Source organism: Ailuropoda melanoleuca, chromosome 15, assembly GCF_002007445.2.
Source record: "Ailuropoda melanoleuca isolate Jingjing chromosome 15, ASM200744v2, whole genome shotgun sequence".
NCBI lineage: Eukaryota > Metazoa > Chordata > Mammalia > Carnivora > Ursidae > Ailuropoda > Ailuropoda melanoleuca.
In genome coordinates, this window is record NC_048232.1 from 70,571,760 (window position 1) to 70,590,868 (window position 19,109).

The 19,109-nt window shown below is 37.1% G+C and overlaps 1 protein-coding gene across 2 annotated transcripts in view; it reads left to right on the forward strand.

Annotated features, from left to right (window-relative positions):
• Positions 1–19,109, forward strand: part of UTP20 (UTP20 small subunit processome component) — a 94,993-nt gene that overhangs the window by 42,688 nt on the left and 33,196 nt on the right. For both annotated transcript variants that reach the window (XM_034644494.1, XM_034644495.1), the window contains exons 27-38: positions 1,817–2,025; positions 6,430–6,573; positions 7,288–7,367; positions 11,205–11,422; positions 11,968–12,112; positions 13,355–13,442; positions 14,500–14,643; positions 14,839–14,889; positions 15,008–15,160; positions 17,277–17,432; positions 17,771–17,911; positions 18,359–18,496. In XM_034644494.1, coding sequence (XP_034500385.1) covers positions 1,817–2,025; positions 6,430–6,573; positions 7,288–7,367; positions 11,205–11,422; positions 11,968–12,112; positions 13,355–13,442; positions 14,500–14,643; positions 14,839–14,889; positions 15,008–15,160; positions 17,277–17,432; positions 17,771–17,911; positions 18,359–18,496 — 1,667 coding nt within the window. The remainder of the gene's footprint in view (positions 1–1,816; positions 2,026–6,429; positions 6,574–7,287; positions 7,368–11,204; positions 11,423–11,967; positions 12,113–13,354; positions 13,443–14,499; positions 14,644–14,838; positions 14,890–15,007; positions 15,161–17,276; positions 17,433–17,770; positions 17,912–18,358; positions 18,497–19,109) is intronic.

Below are 19,109 nucleotides of genomic sequence, written 5' to 3' on the forward strand. Positions count from 1 at the left end.
TTTTTTTTAAAGATTTTATTTATTTATTTGACAGAGATAGAGACAGCTAGCGAGAGAGGGAACACAAGCAGGGGGAGTGGGAGAGGAAGAAGCAGGCTCATAGCAGAGGAGCCTGATGTGGGGCTCGATCCCATAACGCCGGGATCACGCCCTGAGCCGAAGGCAGACGCTTAACCGCTGTGCCACCCAGGCGCCCCCCCTGGATACTTTTGAAATAGAAAGTATATTGGGACGCCTTGGTGCCTCAGTCAGTTAAGCATCTGCCTTCACCTCCGGTCATGATCCCAGGGCCCTGGGATCAAGTCCCACATCGGACTCCTTCCTCAGCAGGGAGCCTGCTTCTCCCTCTGCCTGCTGCTCCCCCTGCTTGTACTCTCTCTCTCTCTCTCTCTGACAAATAAATAAATAAAATCTTAAAAAAAAAAATAGAAAGTATAGAAGTATATATGCTCTCAACCTCACCGTCTAAACGAAGTGAATATAATAGGTATATCCAATGAGCTGAAATGCTCTATGGTCTGTTCTCTGGTATGCAACGTTAGTAATTAATAATAATAATAGCTAACATTTATTGAGTGCTTACTCCATGCCAGACGTTATGATGGGTCCTTTTACGTTCAACTCAGTTGATCCTTAACCACCTGAGGTATCATTACTTGACTATTCCCATTTTACCAATGAGGAAACTGAGGCTTAAAGAGTTTACTATTTTGCTTATGACCATTCAGATAGAAAATGGTAGATCTATAGAATCTCTGCTCTCACCCCATAATCGCTTTTCTTTAGGCAAACACAGATATTTATTTGTATGGCAATGTGTTGCATGAAATCTTGTATTCATGAAATTTTTCTATGATAATGGATTCAGCTGTTAAAATGTTTTCGTTCAGTGTAATTAATATTGCCCTGCGAAGGACGTTGGCTCTGATGAAGACAAAGGCTTTTGTTCAGTGAAACAGCTTCCATTGTAAGAGGATAGCTATAAATGATACTCTTTTTGGATAGACCATTTAGGTATATGAATAGCAAGTTCATGATTTCATACCAGTTGGTTTGAAGAAAAGCTCAAGCAATAACAATTCAAGTCTTTTTTTTTTTTTTAAAGATTTTATTTATTTATTTGACAGAGATAGAGACAGCTAGCGAGAGAGGGAACACAAGCAGGGGGAGTGGGAGAGGAAGAAGCAGGCTCATAGCAGAGGAGCCTGATGTGGGGCTCGATCCCATAACGCCGGGATCACGCCCTGAGCCGAAGGCAGACGCTCAACCACTGTGCCACTCAGGCGCCCCTTCAAGTCTTTTAAGTAAATTATGGAATCAATTCAGTACCTGTTTATAAAGGACTATTGTTTTATTTATTCACCAGGGGTGGCAAGAGAAAACATCTGATCCTCAGCATTCAAGAAGCTTCTGATGTAGCAGGCAGGACATTTTCTATGAAACTGCTCAAGTCAACATAGACAGTGAAAGCTGAGAGTGAGAAAAATGTATGGGAGGTTGCTAGGTGCAATAAAATACTGTTGGTAATTCAGGTTTAGGGAGTAGTCCAGATAGGATGAGAATGGGGCTTAGAGACTTAGTTCTGGCATAAGTTTCTCCTTTATTCTCAGTTTCCTCACCCATAAAGTGATAATACTAAAACCTACCATGCCTAGTTCATTGAATATTTGGTAAGAGAATCAGGAGAGAATACATTATCATCTATAAATCACTGGAACAGTAGAAAATACTTTATCATTGAGGGAAATTGAAAAAAGGAAGCTATAATTAGAGAGTAACTAGTATTTCCTTTGACATGATGTCTCTGTTTCACTAGGAGAATGCCATTCTGCGGTCATGCAAGCAGTAGAAGATTTGGATTTGTCTAAAGTTCTTCCTTTAGGCCGTCAGCATGGTATCTTAAATAGCCTTGAAATAGTGTTGAAGAACATCAGTCATCTGATCGGTGCCTACTTACCAAAGATTTTGCAGATGTTGCTGTGCATGACAGCGACGGCCTCACACATCCTTGACCAACGAGAAAAGGTGAGAGACATTCACTGGGGTTGCTTTCTTCTTGGGCTAAGAAGAGTCTGCATTTTACTTGGGAAATGGTTGGGACCTGAATATCTAGCAGTCTTCACTGTTTTAAATATTTACGTGTAGTTGGAGGATGCAAATTACAGGGGACCCTTGAACAACATGGGTTTAAACTATGTGGGTCCACTTATAAATGGGTTTTTATTTCCTGATAAATACAGTGCAGCACCATAAATGTACTTTCTCTTCCTAATGATTTTCTTAATAACCTTTTCTCTAGCTGACCTTATTATAAAGTAAGAGTATAGTATATAATACATATAACATACAGAGTATGTGTTCATTGACTGTTTATGGTATCAGTAAGGCTTCCAGTCAGCAGTAGGCTATTACTAGTCAAGTTTTTGGGGAGTCAAAAGTTATACAGGGATTTTTGACTATGCAGGGGATCAATGCCCCTGACCCCAATACAGGGTCAGCTGTATATCACTTGTATATTTTAAAGAGTTTTTAAATAATAGGGTGTGAGTAAGTTCTATCTATATACATCTCAAACTAAAATCAGGGATAGCCGAGCTGATATTTCACATTTTAATTTCAAGAGGTTAGAGGTATAGGACATCTTCCAACTCTATCCAGAATGGTTGGAGAATGAACAGAATACGATAAGCATCATCCTTATTATTTTGAGATAAGAGTTGCCCAGAGGTCTTTTACAAGTAAATGCTTGTCTACTATAAGTGCAATGTTTTGAATAAAGATAAGCAGCAAGACCCACCAAGCAAGCTAATTGCCAGAGGCTTCATAAGATGGTGCTCCATAAATATTTTCTGAATTGTATCAAAGACAATATATTTATGTTCTGTTGAAACAAGTATGTGGGTATACGTATACTCTGTGGAAAGCTTAGGGAAACTTAATGTCTTTATAAAGCCTTCTTAGTGGGACTTGAAGTGAAGATCTAGACTCAGATTTCTGCTGTTGATTCTCAGTTAATGATAAATGGGCACAGTTTTAACTGGGCTAAAATCTGTTTCATCAACAAATCTGTGGATATGCCTGGTGAACTGTCTCTCATAGGGTCATGATAACTGAAAATTGACAGCCAGAATTTTATGCTGTTTTTTTGAGCTACTCATGGATATAAATCTGCTTTAGTGATGAAATAATATTCTCTGATTACCAGGCTCCAGGGATTTAGAACACATCTTCTGTTTTGTTAGGCACCATTTTGTTTTCTTTATTCTTTCATTCATTCCTTCAATAAATATTCGTTGAGCTCCTACTATGTGACAGGCACTATTCTAAGCACTGGAGATGGAGCAGTGAACGAAGCAAATAAAAATTCCTATCCATTTATTGATTCAGAAAAATGCTTATTTCATGCCTACCATCTATCAGACATCATTCTGGGTGGGGAATGAGACAGGTAAGGACTCAATATCATGTGAGAAAAAGAACAAATAAATACACACATAATTAGAATAATGTCACTTCGTGATGAGACCTGCGAGGGAAATAAGTGAGAACCTCTGCAGATCTCTGTAGCTTTCTCCCGTCTGGTACTCTGCCTGTCAGTTCTCCCCAAGCCATGCTACTCTGTCTCCTCATCTTAGGAAAGATGACCGTCCTGTGCCTGGACTCTTCCTTCTCCCACTAATGCCTGAAACTCCAAGCAGGAATCTGGGGAACTTATAGGACTCACCTGTTTACCCTCTCAGGGCTTACTGTCCTTTGCTGCCTGCTGTCTAGTATGTGAAAATCATTGTCTCATTGATTCTCTTTAGTTTTTTATTTGCTTGAGAAGGAAGGCCAAATCAAGACCCTGTTGGTCCATCTTGAACAGACATGGAGAAACTATGAGAAAGGAGCAGGCAGAGAACAGTCCTCTGACCAACATAAGGCTAGGAGCAGCTCATATTCCCAGCATCCAGAGCAGAAACCTCATAATACCCAAGGCACCAGGAAGAGTCCTAGGCAGGGGATTGCCTCAGTAGTGGAACCAGATTAGCTCTGGAATAAAGGATGCCTTGGCAACCCCTAGCAAAACTTAGGAAGATCCAGCTTTTCCCAAGTAAATTAATTATATCTGAGAACAAAACTCAGAAGCTTTCAAATGATTTAAATGAAAACAAAATTCAGTGTCTGACATCCAGTCAAGTTTTACCAGTCATGCCAAGAAGGATGAAAATTTTACTCATAAAAAGGAGAAAAACCAATCAATAGAAGCAGACCCAGCAGTGGCACAGATGATAGAACTAGCCAAAAACTTAAAACAGCTATTAGGAATACACTCCATATATTCACGAAAGTAGAGGAAAACATGAGCATGTTGAGAAGAAACATGAAGATGTGAAGAATTTAAAATAAAATGAGGGGATGTGATAGGAAGTGACCAAACTGGGAGTGAATGGGTGCTGCTTTTATTAGGATGACCAGTGTCCTGTCTAAGGAGGTAATATTTGAACTCCTCTATCTACCCAGCTGTGGGAAGAACATTTCAGGCAGAGAAAATGACTAGTAGTACAAAGTCCCTGAGGTAGAACGGCTTTGACACATTCTAAGAACAGACAGAAGGGCAAGATGGCTAGATCACAAGGAGTGAGAAGAATCATATAAGGTTGAGAGGTAGGGAGGGCCTCATGGGCTCTGAGATGGATTTACTCCAAAGTGTACTGGGAAAACCGGAGAGGTTTGAAGCCCGGGAGTGATAAGGTCTGTTTGATGTTTTTAAAATTTCACTCTGATTTCTTTGTGAAAAAGAGGCTTGTGGGGGGCCAACAGCGGAAGCTGAAAAGAGGTCTTGGAAAATTCTTTCTGTATGTTACATGAGAGCTTCTCTGTGAGAATTTTCATTTTTGCCTTATAGTGTCAGTGACTTTATCTATACCTGGATATGTTAAATCATGAAAGATTAGAGATTTTATAAACTCTGTATAAGTTCTTTGACTTTTTGGTTAACTTAAAAGAAGTTACTCAGTAATAACAGCCTTACTCTGTCCCTTGAGTCAACAATCAGTAACTTGAAAGATCATTTATGCAATTTCATAGATCATTAGTTAGTGAGGTGCTAAGCTTTTGGGCAGTTTGATCCTTTTTAAAAAATTCTTGGACAAGTTCAAAGAATTCCTTGAGGTACTGTAATGAATTACTGCACAGTAATGCTGCTTAAGTAAGTTAAACGTCTACATTTGTGTGTTTGAACTAAGTTACACATTTACTTTTTTTGTATCTTTTAGTTCCTTCCAGTCATTGACTGACACTGAAGTGTGTATCATGAGGGCTGTTTTAGTTTGGTTTTATTATTTTGGAACATTTAAACAATGGAGTAACTTTTAAGTGTACATGAAACCCAGTCATGTGGACTATTCCCCTAGGAAGTAAACTAAACAATTTTCTTCATGGTGTTGTGGCCATAAAACTTGATATTCGTTATATTAGAGTATTGTGTTGTCTTCATAAATTTATGAAAGTAAAGAGTAATTAAGCTGAGGTCAGAACTGTGGCTGTCATGCCACTGGACTCATTGGTGGGGTGCTCAATAAGTTTTTCTGCTCTGAGCCTGAACAAACTGGCCACATACTTGTGATTTTGTAACTTGTAGGGAATGAGATGCCCTTAGAGGTAGCAGAGTCCGTTATGAAAGACGTTTGCTGTTAATTCAGACATCCACCCACTCCAGCCTCTATGCCTCTAAACAGACAAATTTTAATTTTTTTCCGAATTGCATTTTTCTTTGAGCTATGTATTTTGAGATCTTCCCATGCCTTGATTCAGTCACTTCATTCTCTTATACTGTATGAAGTATTCCACTATATAGAGAGACCATAAATTCTTTAACTAGTCTCCTAAACTAATTTTAACAAGAATAATTGAAAACTCCTAATTTTAGAAAAGGTAAAAAATAATTAATACAGGTTATGAAGACAAAAAAGAAAGTGACTTTCATTTGAAGTAAAGGTTTAATTTTTCCCCTAATCTAAGGCATTGTGATGCGGGGGGGGAAGGCTTGTTTTATTAAGAATATTCTGTTCATAGGAGGAAATCAGGATTTTATTTGAGACAATTACTTGGATAAAGAAATACAACAATGTAGGACACAAAACAGCTGTTCCACTTGTGATTTTTTTCCCCCTAAGGACACTTTAATGTAATTTTACTGGGCTGTGATAATGGAGCACATCTCACCATTTGATTTTTTAAGTCTGCTTTCTCATCTTGTTCAATGAGGAAAGCAGTATGATATGCTCAGTGGAATTTCCATGTGACTCAGAGCCACAGGCAGCAAGCAGACTTAATAACAGGATTTCCAGTTTGATTCTTAGCCATCTGAGCAATAGTGCCTCCTTGAGGAATCAAGGATAACAATGAAATAACGTTGTTGTTTAAGAGAAGATCTTTGTTTTACAGATACAGCTCAGGTTTATTAACCCACTGAAAAATTTAAGACGTCTTGGAATCAAAATGGTAACTGACATCTTTTTGGATTGGGAGTCTTACCAATTCAGAACAGAAGAGATTGATGCTGTATTTCACGGTGCAGTTTGGCCCCAGGTAAACTTTATTACTACATTCTGCCTGGATACTTTCTGCTTCTTCCTGTGTTATTACTTTAACCAGCCTAGTCTACACCCAGACATGAATGCCTGTCCTGGTCTTTTCTTTTACGTCGAGTCGTCCTTTGTTTCTGGAAGTTGTAGAATCCTTTTCTTTGCCTCCTTTGTCACCTAAAGCTCAAGAGCTGGTGTCTGTAGTATCATGACATTTATACTTAAGGTTAATTTGAATGTGATTATGTCTCTTAAGCAAACGGAATATAACTGTTGTAGCACCTCAAGGATGTGTCTCTGGATTTTGACATACATAAGGGAAAATACAGATACTCTTGTTACATATTTCCTTGTTTGTAACCATTTTGTGATGACACCTGATATAACTATAGCTAAAAAGACTATGGAGGAGACTTGATTTTAGGAATTCTAGCTGCTTGAGCTCTGTTGTTTCTAACCACTTGAAACCTAAAGTCCCTCATTCCTTTTAAGTGTCTAGCACTTCCTTGCTCCATCTTTACCATTTTTCCTGTGTAGATATTATTTTGGAATCCTTTCTTTTTTCCTCAGTCTGTCCTTTAAACATTAATCTCTGTCCCTTGGCTTTTTATCCTCTGGTGGGTTCTCTGTATTTGTTCTGCTTTTTAGTTGTTTTTTTCTCCCCCTACAATTCTGTATGTGTTTTTATTTTGTATCCTGTTTTTATTTTGTGTCCTAGATCCGAAGGCTTGGATCTGAGAGTCAGTATTCTCCTACTCCTCTGCTGAAACTAATTAGTATCTGGAGCAGAAATGCAAGGTATGACTTTTTCTCCCACCTTTGAAAAGAACAGTGTCTTAGACCAATCTAGTCAAAATGAGCCAAGCTTACTAATAATATAACTTATAGTGAAATAGTACAGGTGCAGTTAAAGAGAATAAGGTAGCTGAATTTCAAAATACACAAGTTTAAAGAAAATACAAGTTGCCGAACACTGTAATCCAAAAAAGATACCTGTGTGTGTATATATATATATATATATATATATGTAATGAAGTAGAAAATGTCTAGAACGATACATGAGAAACTGTTAATGTTACTGTAGCATGTGGAGATATGGGTACCACAGAGCAGGGAAGAGGTACTTTTTATGATCTGTCTTTGGAATGTTCGTTTATAATTTTTAAAAAAGGGAAAAATAGGTAAAATCACATTTTGCAATGTGAGTTAAAATTGTAGAGTATATATTATAGCAAAACTTACGCATTTTTGCTAGTTTTACAGTTTCATTAAAACTTAAAAATCAGAAGTATTGGAACTGATAGGGATGTTCTTCCAATGTGTAGTAATTTTTTCAGTAGTTTGATTTGTCCTGGGAAAGGGAAAAACAGAATGTGAAACTTGGCAGGTACAGGTTTCCCCCCGCTATCTGAAAGTAGAGCATTCCAATGAAACTTTAATGAGCCGAAATGGCGTAAAGCAAAGAATTATCATTCATTTATATGGAAGAATATTTTAGTGTTCCTAGATCCAAAAAAATAATTTCTCTTAGGCTTTTCTGATGCCTTAGGTCACATCTTGGTATGCGATGCACAAAATAAATCGAGATAAGGCACAGATGCTCCCAGACACCGTTCACAGCTCTGGCGGCTGGATGCTGAGCTGCTGAGTATAGTTTCCAGAGAAGGAGCCTGACAGGGCCTCTGTCGCTGCTGAAGAGGTGTGCGCTGCCCCTGTAATGGCTCGCTGCAAAACCAATGGTGAAGGCTATTTTCGCTTACCACCTTCTTTCATAAAAGCAAAGTGGCATAACATGAAGTTTTGAAAAGCTGGGGATACCCGTAGTTATGCCAGTGTATAAATATTCCTATTTTTTGCATGCTTGCTTAAAAATAAAAGCTGATTTGTAATTGGCATTCTGTATCTTTTCCCCCGTTACCACTTAAAATCAAAACTTTCACAGGCTTTTTTAGATTTTCTAGATGTCCTCTATTCTTGTAAAACTACGTCTTAATATACATAGAGTTCTTGTGGTAGTAAATGAACTTTCTCTTGAGGACATTATGAGCTGTTTATAGGACCTTCATCTACAGATGGTTCAGAGATGCTTGTGTCACAGACCAAATCCATATTTACTGAGGAGCGTAGGAACCTATGTTGTTTATCTCAGTGATGGAAACAGACTTACGTTTGCCCTGATCTGTTTAAGAATAAAAGGTAGAATTAGGAAAAAAAAATTTACTATTGATTCAGTAAATGCCAAGATTTTAATATTGTGGCATCAGTTTTTACAAAATTGGTATCATACCGTATAACCAACCTTTGATTTTTTTTTTCCTGTACCATTATATCATGAACATTTCCCCATGTCATTAAATAGTCAACAAAAAAGGAACCAAAGACCTTGACGTTGGCTTCCTCAGGAATACCTGTTTAAAATATTTTTACTGGTGGCAAGGCCTCTTTTCATTTATTTCCCAGCTTGACAAAGCAGTTTCATATCTTGTCTTATAACTGGACATTTATAAGCAGCACTTCATAGGCATACTTGAGAAATGTTTTACAGTTGTATAATTTGTATGCAAATGACCCATGAAGGACTCTTCATATTGTCACTATGGCAATTAGTTATATTAGTTGGGTCCTTACTTAAGGTACAGATCCCCATGACTGGATGCCACTTTATCGTATGTTCTGCAGTTTCTCTCTCATTATGGGGTTGGAGAAAAATAGAAGCCACAGAACAATAGAGGAGGTAGGCAGCAGAACTAATGCTTACCTGAAAGAAATCTTTGGAAGGATTGACTTCCCTTGAAATTTCCATAACAACAGATACGCATATGTTGTTGTATGTGGAAGAATTAAAGAATGAATATTTCAGAACCACTTGATAGGAAGGTGATTCTTCAGTAAAAGAAAATTCTATTTTGAAGTACGGTTGCAGTTTACATAGTGTCAGACATTCAAACAGGTTTTCATCTACAGACAAGTCTAGCATTTTACTCTGTATTTGAACAGATGCAAGTAGAGCTGAACTACAGCCAATATCTTCAAGCTCACAACTAAGGTTAAATTGTCTCAATTAAATGAACTCAGGGCAACAAAAACTTGCTCACTAACTAGAGTGATCATATCATCCCAACTATCTTCCTGAGGGTGAAAAGAGATGCTATAAATAATTAAGCGAGAACAACCAACATAACCTGGGCCTGTCCCTGGCCACTCTCAAACAGCTGCTCTGGTTCTGACCGCCATGACCCCTGCGCTGCTCCATCTCTTCTTCCTCTGAGCTTTCCACTCCTGGAAGGGCCTCTGATCACCTGCTGGGAGTACACTCACCTCTTAGTAGCTGACCTACCTAAAGCCCCCTGAGGGCAGAGACTGTTTCGCATTTATTCCTGTACCTTCCTCCACAGGGGGTTTGTATTGTACCCTTTTTAATCCATGGTTAGTCAGTATTCATTACATGTGAAAGAGTGAAATTTCTGGCAGAGCTGTACACTTGAGCGGGGAGCATGTCCAGTATGCCCTGGCATCAAGCTCTGCTGCTGTTCAAGAAACACAGTTTGGTCACTTAGAAGTTGCATTGAATTTGAATGGGTTCTTGCTACAACCTTGGCAGCAACTGAAAGCAGCCCTCTCACCTTTTGTGCTTGAAAAAAATGTTAAGACAACATACAGCATAGTGGTTAAGAGAACAGTCTCCAAAAGCCACACAAACCTAGCTTCAAATCCTAGTGCCACTGCATGTTCTTTGACAAAGCTGGCCTCTCTGAGCCTCAGTTTTAGCACCTGTGGCATAGAAATAATAGCAGTACCTAATGTCATCGGTGTTAGAGATGGTAATGTGCAAAGTATCTTCCTTGGTGCCTGCCCACGCTCTGCCTAATATCTGTTGGACAAAGATGTATGAATACTACCGCTTAGAACTTTTCCTCAGTTTGTTAGTACTAAGTGTGTTAAAAGTGCTTGAGCTTTTTTTCCAATGATGACAAATTGGTAAAACTATCTGATTTTTGTCGGTTTTACCTTCCTGCTGATTGTTAGAGGACTACATCCCTGATGCAAAACCGTTGCTGCTTTGCCACTGACTGGAAAGCCTTTGTGCCCTCTGCCCTTGTTGGTGTGTTTCCTCTGGGTGGGATGCTCCTGTCATTTGTGTGAGTCTTTCATCTTTCGTACTTGGGGATGCATTCACTCACCTCTCCCAAAATATGATCCTGATCTCTGAATGTTGCTTATCCTGATATGGTAAATGTCTCTTTGGTCTGTACTCCTGATTCCCATGCCATAGCACATTGGCTTTTTATGTGAGTGTATAAACATTCACATTCTAGAAGCCTTGTAATTGAAAAATAGCCTGTCTTCAATACATTTCTTTTAGAAAAGGCTTAGACTGTGGTTCAGATCTCGGCTTTACTACTTACTAGTGGCTTTAGACACGTCTCAGTTGTGAGTGATATACCTGCCTAAATAACATAATCTTTGTGAGGTGCCTAGAATTATCCATCAAATTTTAGGTTTTAAAGTAATTTCCCTTTTGATATTCATACACGTATATATATTTAAACTCAATATGAAAATTTCAGTGGAACATGTTTTCATAAATAAATAGATTGAGAAATAAGATGACAATTTCAATGTTTTTCCTTGCAGATATTTCCCTTTCCTGGCTAAACAGAAATCTGGTTCCCCAGAGTGTGATATCCTGAGCAACGTTTTTGCAATTCTGTCAGCAAAGAATCTCTCTGAAGCCACAGCCTCTATTGTGATGGATATAGCCGATGACCTTCTTAACCTTCCAGATTTTGAACCCACAGAAACACTTTCCAGCTTGCCAGTAACTGGATGCGTATACGCAGAAAGTGCAGACGGTATGTGTGCTGTACAAAGCACATGATTCTTAGATTTCTGAAGTAGCATTTGTGCCCTCAGAAAGGAAAAAGTCAATACAATTTGATTCTTTTAATCACTTACATTATTAAGAGAGTTTCTTTTCTCTGGAAATTAAGACCAATTTATATAAACTGAATTTTCTTGGCCGTGGTACAAATTCAGATTACTTATGCTCCAGAAAGCTCAACTGTCTGTCCATCAGGAAATTAGTAAGTGACTTCCACTGTCATGTCTCTGAATTCTTCCTGTCAAATTATCCTAACAGTTCTTTTACTGCTACCAAAAATGGCTTACATAAAGCCTCAGGGGTCTCTTACATAAATTTTTAATTTAGCTAATAATACATTATGACTAAGAAAAAAGTTATTTAATCTTTAGAGTTGAAATTTATTAAATTTTTTAAATTTATTAAATTTTATGAAAATTGAGTGCTCTTCTTGTCTGTCATTATGAAGATAGTGTGCAATTATCCTTTAAGAGAATAGTTAATTAAAATCGAAACATTTTTCACTCTTTTTTTCAGAGTCTATCACGATGGGAGGACGATTAATTCTGCCTCATGTACCTGCAATTCTCCAGTATCTCAGCAAAACTACAATAAGTGCAGAAAAGGTGAAAAAGAAGAAGAATAGGGCACAAGTCAGTAAGGAACTTGGCATTCTGTCAAAGTAAGTGATATATTGGTCCTTAAAAGAAAACATTACTATCCGTGGTTTTAATTTTTGCCAAATTATATCTAGTTTTTTAATTATTCTAATGTGGTAATAAGCTGAAAAGGTTTTCAGTATTTTTAAATGCCCTCCATTTTTAAGTTAACGTAGAATTGTTTCTCTGCTGGAATATTCATTAGAAAACTTTTATGGCATCTGCCTTCATTTTATTATGGGAACAGTCTTCAAAATTCTAAAGTAGACTAATAGATTTGCATATTTTGTTCAGTTAGAATTTTGAGTTACATGAGATCACATACTTTCCATATTTTTTTTAGTTTAATTAATAAAAATAATTCATTTGAAAGAGCAGGTTATGGTTGTTTTGTTTATTTGTTTTTTAAGGGTCAAGATCTTGCAGGGATTTTTAAAGATTCTTTTTGGCACCAGACCTAGTAAATATATAATTGTGATTTCTGTAGCAAGGTTGGTAAACCAGAACGCAAAAAATGTTTCCATTTTAAACTCTAAAATTGTTACAGGACTTAGCTGTTCAACGTTTATTTTTTCTGTTCCTCAACGGTAACACAAAATGATATATTAGAATCTTTCAGGAACTTCTTTGAAATGTTTTATTTATACTCTTGTATTTCTAAGTTATGCAGACTGGAAAACCACACAAAATACTCTCATATTTTATCACAGGCTGTGTGGTAGTGAAAAGAGGATGAGAGACAAGGCACCAGAAAGACCAGGGTTTGGAAGGCCTGCTCCACTTCTTCTTTAGCTGTGTGACATCAGCTTCGCTGAGTCTCAGTTTTCTTTGGGCAAAATGGGGCTAAAAATAATTCCTATATTGAAGGCTCTCATGGGAGTTAAATTGAAACACTGCACATAAAACCTTAAACAAGTCTTGGCACTTAAAAATGTTATTTTCTTTGTAAAATAAGAAATTAATACTCATCAAAAAAATAACAAAAATAATAATAAGAAAAGAAATTACTAATTGTCAGATTATAGCATCAGAGTTTACAGTAACCTACCTACAAAATCAGATGTTACAAGAGAAATAGAATTGAGCCTGAAGTTGGAGAGAAATAGGAATGGACACTGCTATAAATAAGTTGGTTAAACTTTTCCTACACGCACACATAAAAGCCACCTGTGTCTGTCACGTTTTTCTACAAAAAGTTTAACTTCTTAGAGAAGTACTCTTACCTTGTGTACCTTCCTTACATATCAGTTTTTCCCCTTCTCTAGGATCAGCAAGTTCCTGAGAGACAAAGAACAAAGTTCTCTACTCATTACACTTCTTCTTCCTTTCCTCCACCGTGGCGGTATTGCTCAGGTACAGATTCACAGGACATTGGCTTTGTCTTTAGAGTGGCAATCAATTATTAAGGTTTATCTGTGAGCAGTAATTTCATCGGTTAGATTCTGTGATGTATTTGTGAAAAGACTTTATACAGAAATATAAAATTAAAAATAGAGGAGAAACACTGGGAGGGGTAGGAATGGGGACGAGCAAGAAGGTGGAAGCACCATCATCAGTCCTAACAGTCATTTTCCTTTCTTTAGCTTCCAGTCCATTTCAGGATATTTTTTTCCCTCTCTCTTTGATCAGAAATAAATCTGGAACCCAAGAAATGCCTTGTATAATCTTAAATATGGATCACAGTTGCAGAATTGAATGAAAAGACAGACTATATTAATATTACATGCAGATAAGAAGGGTTTTTTTTTTTAAGATTTTCTTTATTTGCCAGAATCAGAGAGAGCGAGAAAGAACACAAGCAGGGGGAGCAGCAGGCAGGGAGAGAAGCAGGCTCCCCGCTGAGTAAGGAGCCTGATGCAGGACTCCATCCCAGGACCCTGGGATCATGATCTGAGGCAAAGGCAGGTGCTCAACCGACTGAGCCACCCAGGCATCCCAACAGCTAGGAGTTTTTAAAATGACTTTCAAACCTTAGTTCAATCTCAAGTAAAAGAGTCTTCCCACGGTTCAAACTCAATGAGGCCTTAGTAGCTACACTGAACATCTCTTGCCACATAGTAATTCCATATAGAAGACCACACATCTGTAGACAATCAGGAGTGTGTATTTTTCTTCAATAAGCTCATTTTTCTTGGCTCTTTTTGGACTAGACAGAGAAGAAATTATGTTCCAAAACCATGTGTATTTTCTATTTAGAATTAAAGGAAGAAACTATTAATGGACATCGTTGTGGATTTTATGTTAAGTTAAAATGCTAAGAACTTTTAAAGACCTATGAAATAACTTTTCTAATTACTACTTGTGCTTCTTATTGATAATTATTTGTTTTCTGTGCTATAATATATTAAAGCCAAGTTGACCAGTTTTCTAAATTACTGAAATGTGATTTCTCTTAATATTTCTTCTTAAGGATACAGAGGTCGATATTTTGGTGACAGTACAAAACCTGTTAAAACATTGCCTGGAGCCTACAAGCTTCCTCAAGCCTCTAGCAAAACTCTTCTCAGTTATTAAGAATAAGTTGTCAAGACAATTGCTTTGTACAGTTTTCCAGGTCTGTAATACTCATTTTTACCCCAAACCACCCCTTTTTAAAAAGATAACTATGACATGTGACACATAGTAACAGCTTCCTTGGTGCCAACATGATGTTTCATATAAATTTGAGTGGAAAGAGGGAGTTGAAGGGAGGAGGGCAGAAAAGTTGAGGTTTTATTCAATAATGATATACTGTTTTCATTCCTTTTAGACTCTTTCTGATTTTGAGAGTGGATTAAAATATATTACTGATGTTGTCAAGGTAAGAGAGAAAGTCTTACATTTCTCTTTTGCTTCAAAAGTATTATCGTTTTTGTTTATTTAAGATTTATATACCTTCATCTGTGTTTTCAGTGTTTCAATGTTTTCATTTCTTGTAGCTTAACGCCTTTGATCAAAGACATCTTGATGATATCAACTTTGATGTTCGCTTCTCAACATTCCAGACCATCAGCTCTTATATTAAAGAGATGCAAACTGTGGATGTTAACTACCTAATTCCAGTTATGCATAACTGTTTCTATAATATGGAGGTAGGTTTTTACAGCAAAAATTTATGAATTGTTTTTCATTGTTTTGATAATACAACTACATGACCTGATTTCTTAATTTGTGTTTTGAGCAAGGTAAAGGTTTTTGTGTAAAATTTCTTTTAGCTGCGGACTGTTTTGTGTGGTGAAGACCATATTGTTATTCTCATGATTTAAAAGACAAATATTTTTAATAAAATAATATATGTGGAAGCACTTAGAAAAATCCAAAAGCTGTGTATTAGAATAGGAAAATTCATAGAGACAGAAAGTAGATTAGTGGTTACCCAGGACTGCTAGGGGGAGGGAGGAGTGGGAACAGGGAGGGAGGACTTCTCATTGGTACAGGGTTTTATTTGCGGGGGGATGAGAATACTCTGAGGTTAAGTAGTGGTGACAGTCGCACACGTTGTGAATACACTAAAAACCATTGAATTATACACTTTAAAAGGGTGAATTTTATAGTATTTCAATTATATCTCAGTTTTTTGAAGTTGTGTCACTATATTAGTCTGCCCTCTTTTATTGATACAGAAATATAAAGGGTTCTGACCATATTAAGTATCATGTTGCTGAATTGAATTAAAACCCAAAATTAGGGGGGCGCCTGGGTGGCGCAGTTGTTAAGCATCTGCCTTCAGCTCAGGGCATGATCCCGACGTTCTGGGATTGAGCCCCACATCAGGCTTCTCTGCTGGGAGCCTGCTTCTTCCTCTCCCACTCCCCCTGCTTGTGTTCCCTCTCTCACTGGCTATCTCTCTCTGTTAAATAAATAAAATCTTTTAAAAAAACACCCAAAATTGGGGAACTTGAAACCCTTGATTTATAGTTAACCATGTAATGGCATCAGTAATCTCTTTGTGGCGTTTTGTCATTGTTGTTTTTTAATATTTTATTTATTTGAGAGAGAGAGATCACGAGAAGGGGGGGAAGGGTAAAGGGAGAAGTAGACTCCACACTAACCAGGGAGCCGGTGCTTGACTCGATCCCAGGACCCTGGGATCATGACCTGAGCTGAAGGCAGATGCTTAACCGACAGAGCCACCCAGGTGCCCTCTTTGTGGGGTTTTATATTATTCATCTGATATTAATGATTATGTAATATATGAAAAAGAAATCTCCCCATTTGGGGCTAATTCTTCATATTTCATGTCAAATTCTAGCACAAAGAATTCCAGATCACTGCCTGGTTGGCTGAGTTGGCAGTACTTTCTCCACATTCACTACCTACATCTCAACCCAGGAACTGGAGCACAGCTAACCAGAATTATACCAGCCAACTCTGTCATTTTCAGTGATAACATGATATTGAATATTGAAAACTGGCTTTAGTGAACCTTTTATTCTGTTGGCTTTGAGAAATAAAACTAATCAAAAATTCTATTTCATCGTATTTTCCAAATCAGAGTGTCACTTGTCAATAAGCATGATTTTTTTAAGTTATTTACTACAGGCATACCTCATTTTATTATGCTTTGCAGATACTGTGTTTTGGGGGTTTTTTTATTTTTGTTTTACGAATTGAAGGTTTGTGGCAACCCTGCTTTGAACAAGTCTTATCAGTGCCATTTTTCCAACAGCACTGGCTTATTTTATATCTCTGTGTCACATTTTGGTGATTCTCACAATATTTTAAACTTTCTCATTATTATATTTGTCACGATGATCTGCGATCAGTGATTATGATGCACTGAAATCACAGATCATGGTAAGTATTTAGTAATAAGTAAATATTAATTAAGGTATGTACCTTGTGTTTTTAGACATAATGCTATTACACACTTAATAGACTATAGTATAGAGTGTAACCATAACTTTTATATGCACTGGGAAACCAAAAAATTCATTTACCCATTTCACTCATTTATTATGATTTTCACGTGGCTGTGGTGGTCTGGAACCAAACTCAGACTATCTCTGAGGTACGCCTGCATATTCCTCACAGCCCTACGTTTGGTTCTCTCCTAGGAATGATGTACTTGGGGGACATTTCTTAGGAGAGATCTTTATGTAGAGGAATGGCAACATTTTGTAAACTCTTCCATTGGGAGATAATATTCCATATTATAGTTATTACACAGAAGAATGTGTTTTGTTTTGTTTTGTTTCCCGTTTCTAGTTAGGAGACATGTCTTTAAGTGATAATGCCAGCATGTGCCTGATGAGTATCATCAAAAAGCTAGCTGCCCTGAACGTTACAGAGAAAGAATATAGGGAAATCATTCATCGTTCACTCCTGGAGAAGTTGAGGAAAGGACTGAAGAGCCAGACAGAGGTATTGGGTTTTGCAGTTGTATCTTTGTCTTTTACATACTACTGTTGTGGGTTTTGTTTTTGTTTTTATTTTTCCCTACTTAGGCTGTTGTTGAAAAGCAGTCAGGCTTAGTACGTTTAATCTGAATACTTGATTGCATATATACTCACCAAACTCTTAAAAGGAGAGTGGGAATAGAAAGGAGAGTGATCACTTCTGAGCTTATAGTTTATGTTTACAGTGGGAATGTTTTACTTTTTTAAAAAATTATAAAAAAAATTAGTGAATTAGATAAATTTCATATTATTTAGAAAGCAAATTCTTAAAAAAAATTTTTTGTCTCAACTTGGCATTTGCAGACTATTCAACAGGATTATACCACAGTGCTTTCCTGTTTAATTCAAACCTTTCCAGATCAACCAGAATTTAAAGACTTGGTACAGCTTACTGATTGCCATGATCCAGAAATGGACTTCTTTGAGAATATGAAGCACATTCAGGTAGAAGACACTTCCATGTTGTTTTTTTTCCCCCCTACCTATACAATAAGCATTTCAAACTGTTCTATCTCATTTAAAAAGATATAGTTTAGTTTTCCAAAAAGTTTTGAGCCTCTCGTTCCTTGGTCTTCATGATTGTCAGTCAAATTAGCACAGGGAATGATCATTTTCCTGGGTCTGTTTTCTTTCTTGGTATCATAAACCACAATAATAGTGTCACATTTCTCTGCCATTTCCTAAGAAGTATATAAATGCTTTAGGATCCATTGTTAAACAATGCTAGGGATTATATCTCTGGAAGGAAGTCAAGGCACAGTTTGTTCATGTAACACATGGACCGTATCTCAGTCCTTTAATCTTTTCATGGAAAAGGAACATGGTACTGAAATGGAGCTGGTTGTAGGTGAGTGTATTCAATAAGTAATTCTTATTTTATCTAACTTACAGATCCATAGAAGAGCAAGAGCCTTGAGGAAACTGGCAAAACAATTAATGGAAAGCAAAGTTGTCCTGTCTTCTAAATCTCTTCAGAATTACATCATGCCTTATGCCATGACTCCGATTTTTGATGAGAAAATGCTCAAGGTAGGACATGAGATCTAGAAACCATTAAACCTCTACCCATACCATGACACACTTTTGCAAAGTGCGTATGGGGTTAGTAACATCCATATTGGTGTTGTCACAATAATTAGAGACTTAAAATAGTTCTGAAGCCCTTAGAATGGTACTTGGCACATAGTAAATGTTCTGTAAATGGTAGCTGTAATTTTTATTTTCACTATTATTAGCCCGCAGAGGCTAATCACAAAATATTTCCCCTCAGAAATAAATGATCACATTACTAACATAGCATACTTTTATTTTTGTATCATAGGACTTAATTCTGATAAACGCCATTTAGCAGCAGAATTATTGTTTTCCCAAATGGCTCATGAGAAATGAAGTTAAACAACAGCTACCTTTTCTTTAGTGTTATACAGATACAGCAGCTATTCTAAGTACTTTATATAATCTTACTTCATCCTCACCACAGCTTAACCCTATAAGGACTGTCATCACTATTTTACAGGAAAGTAAACTGGGAAGTATTTAACTTTCTCAAAGATATTCAGAATGAGAATCAGTATTTGAACTTAGGACTGTCTTCGCTTTTATACTGCATAGTGCCAAAAACAGTGCCTGGCACATTGTAAAG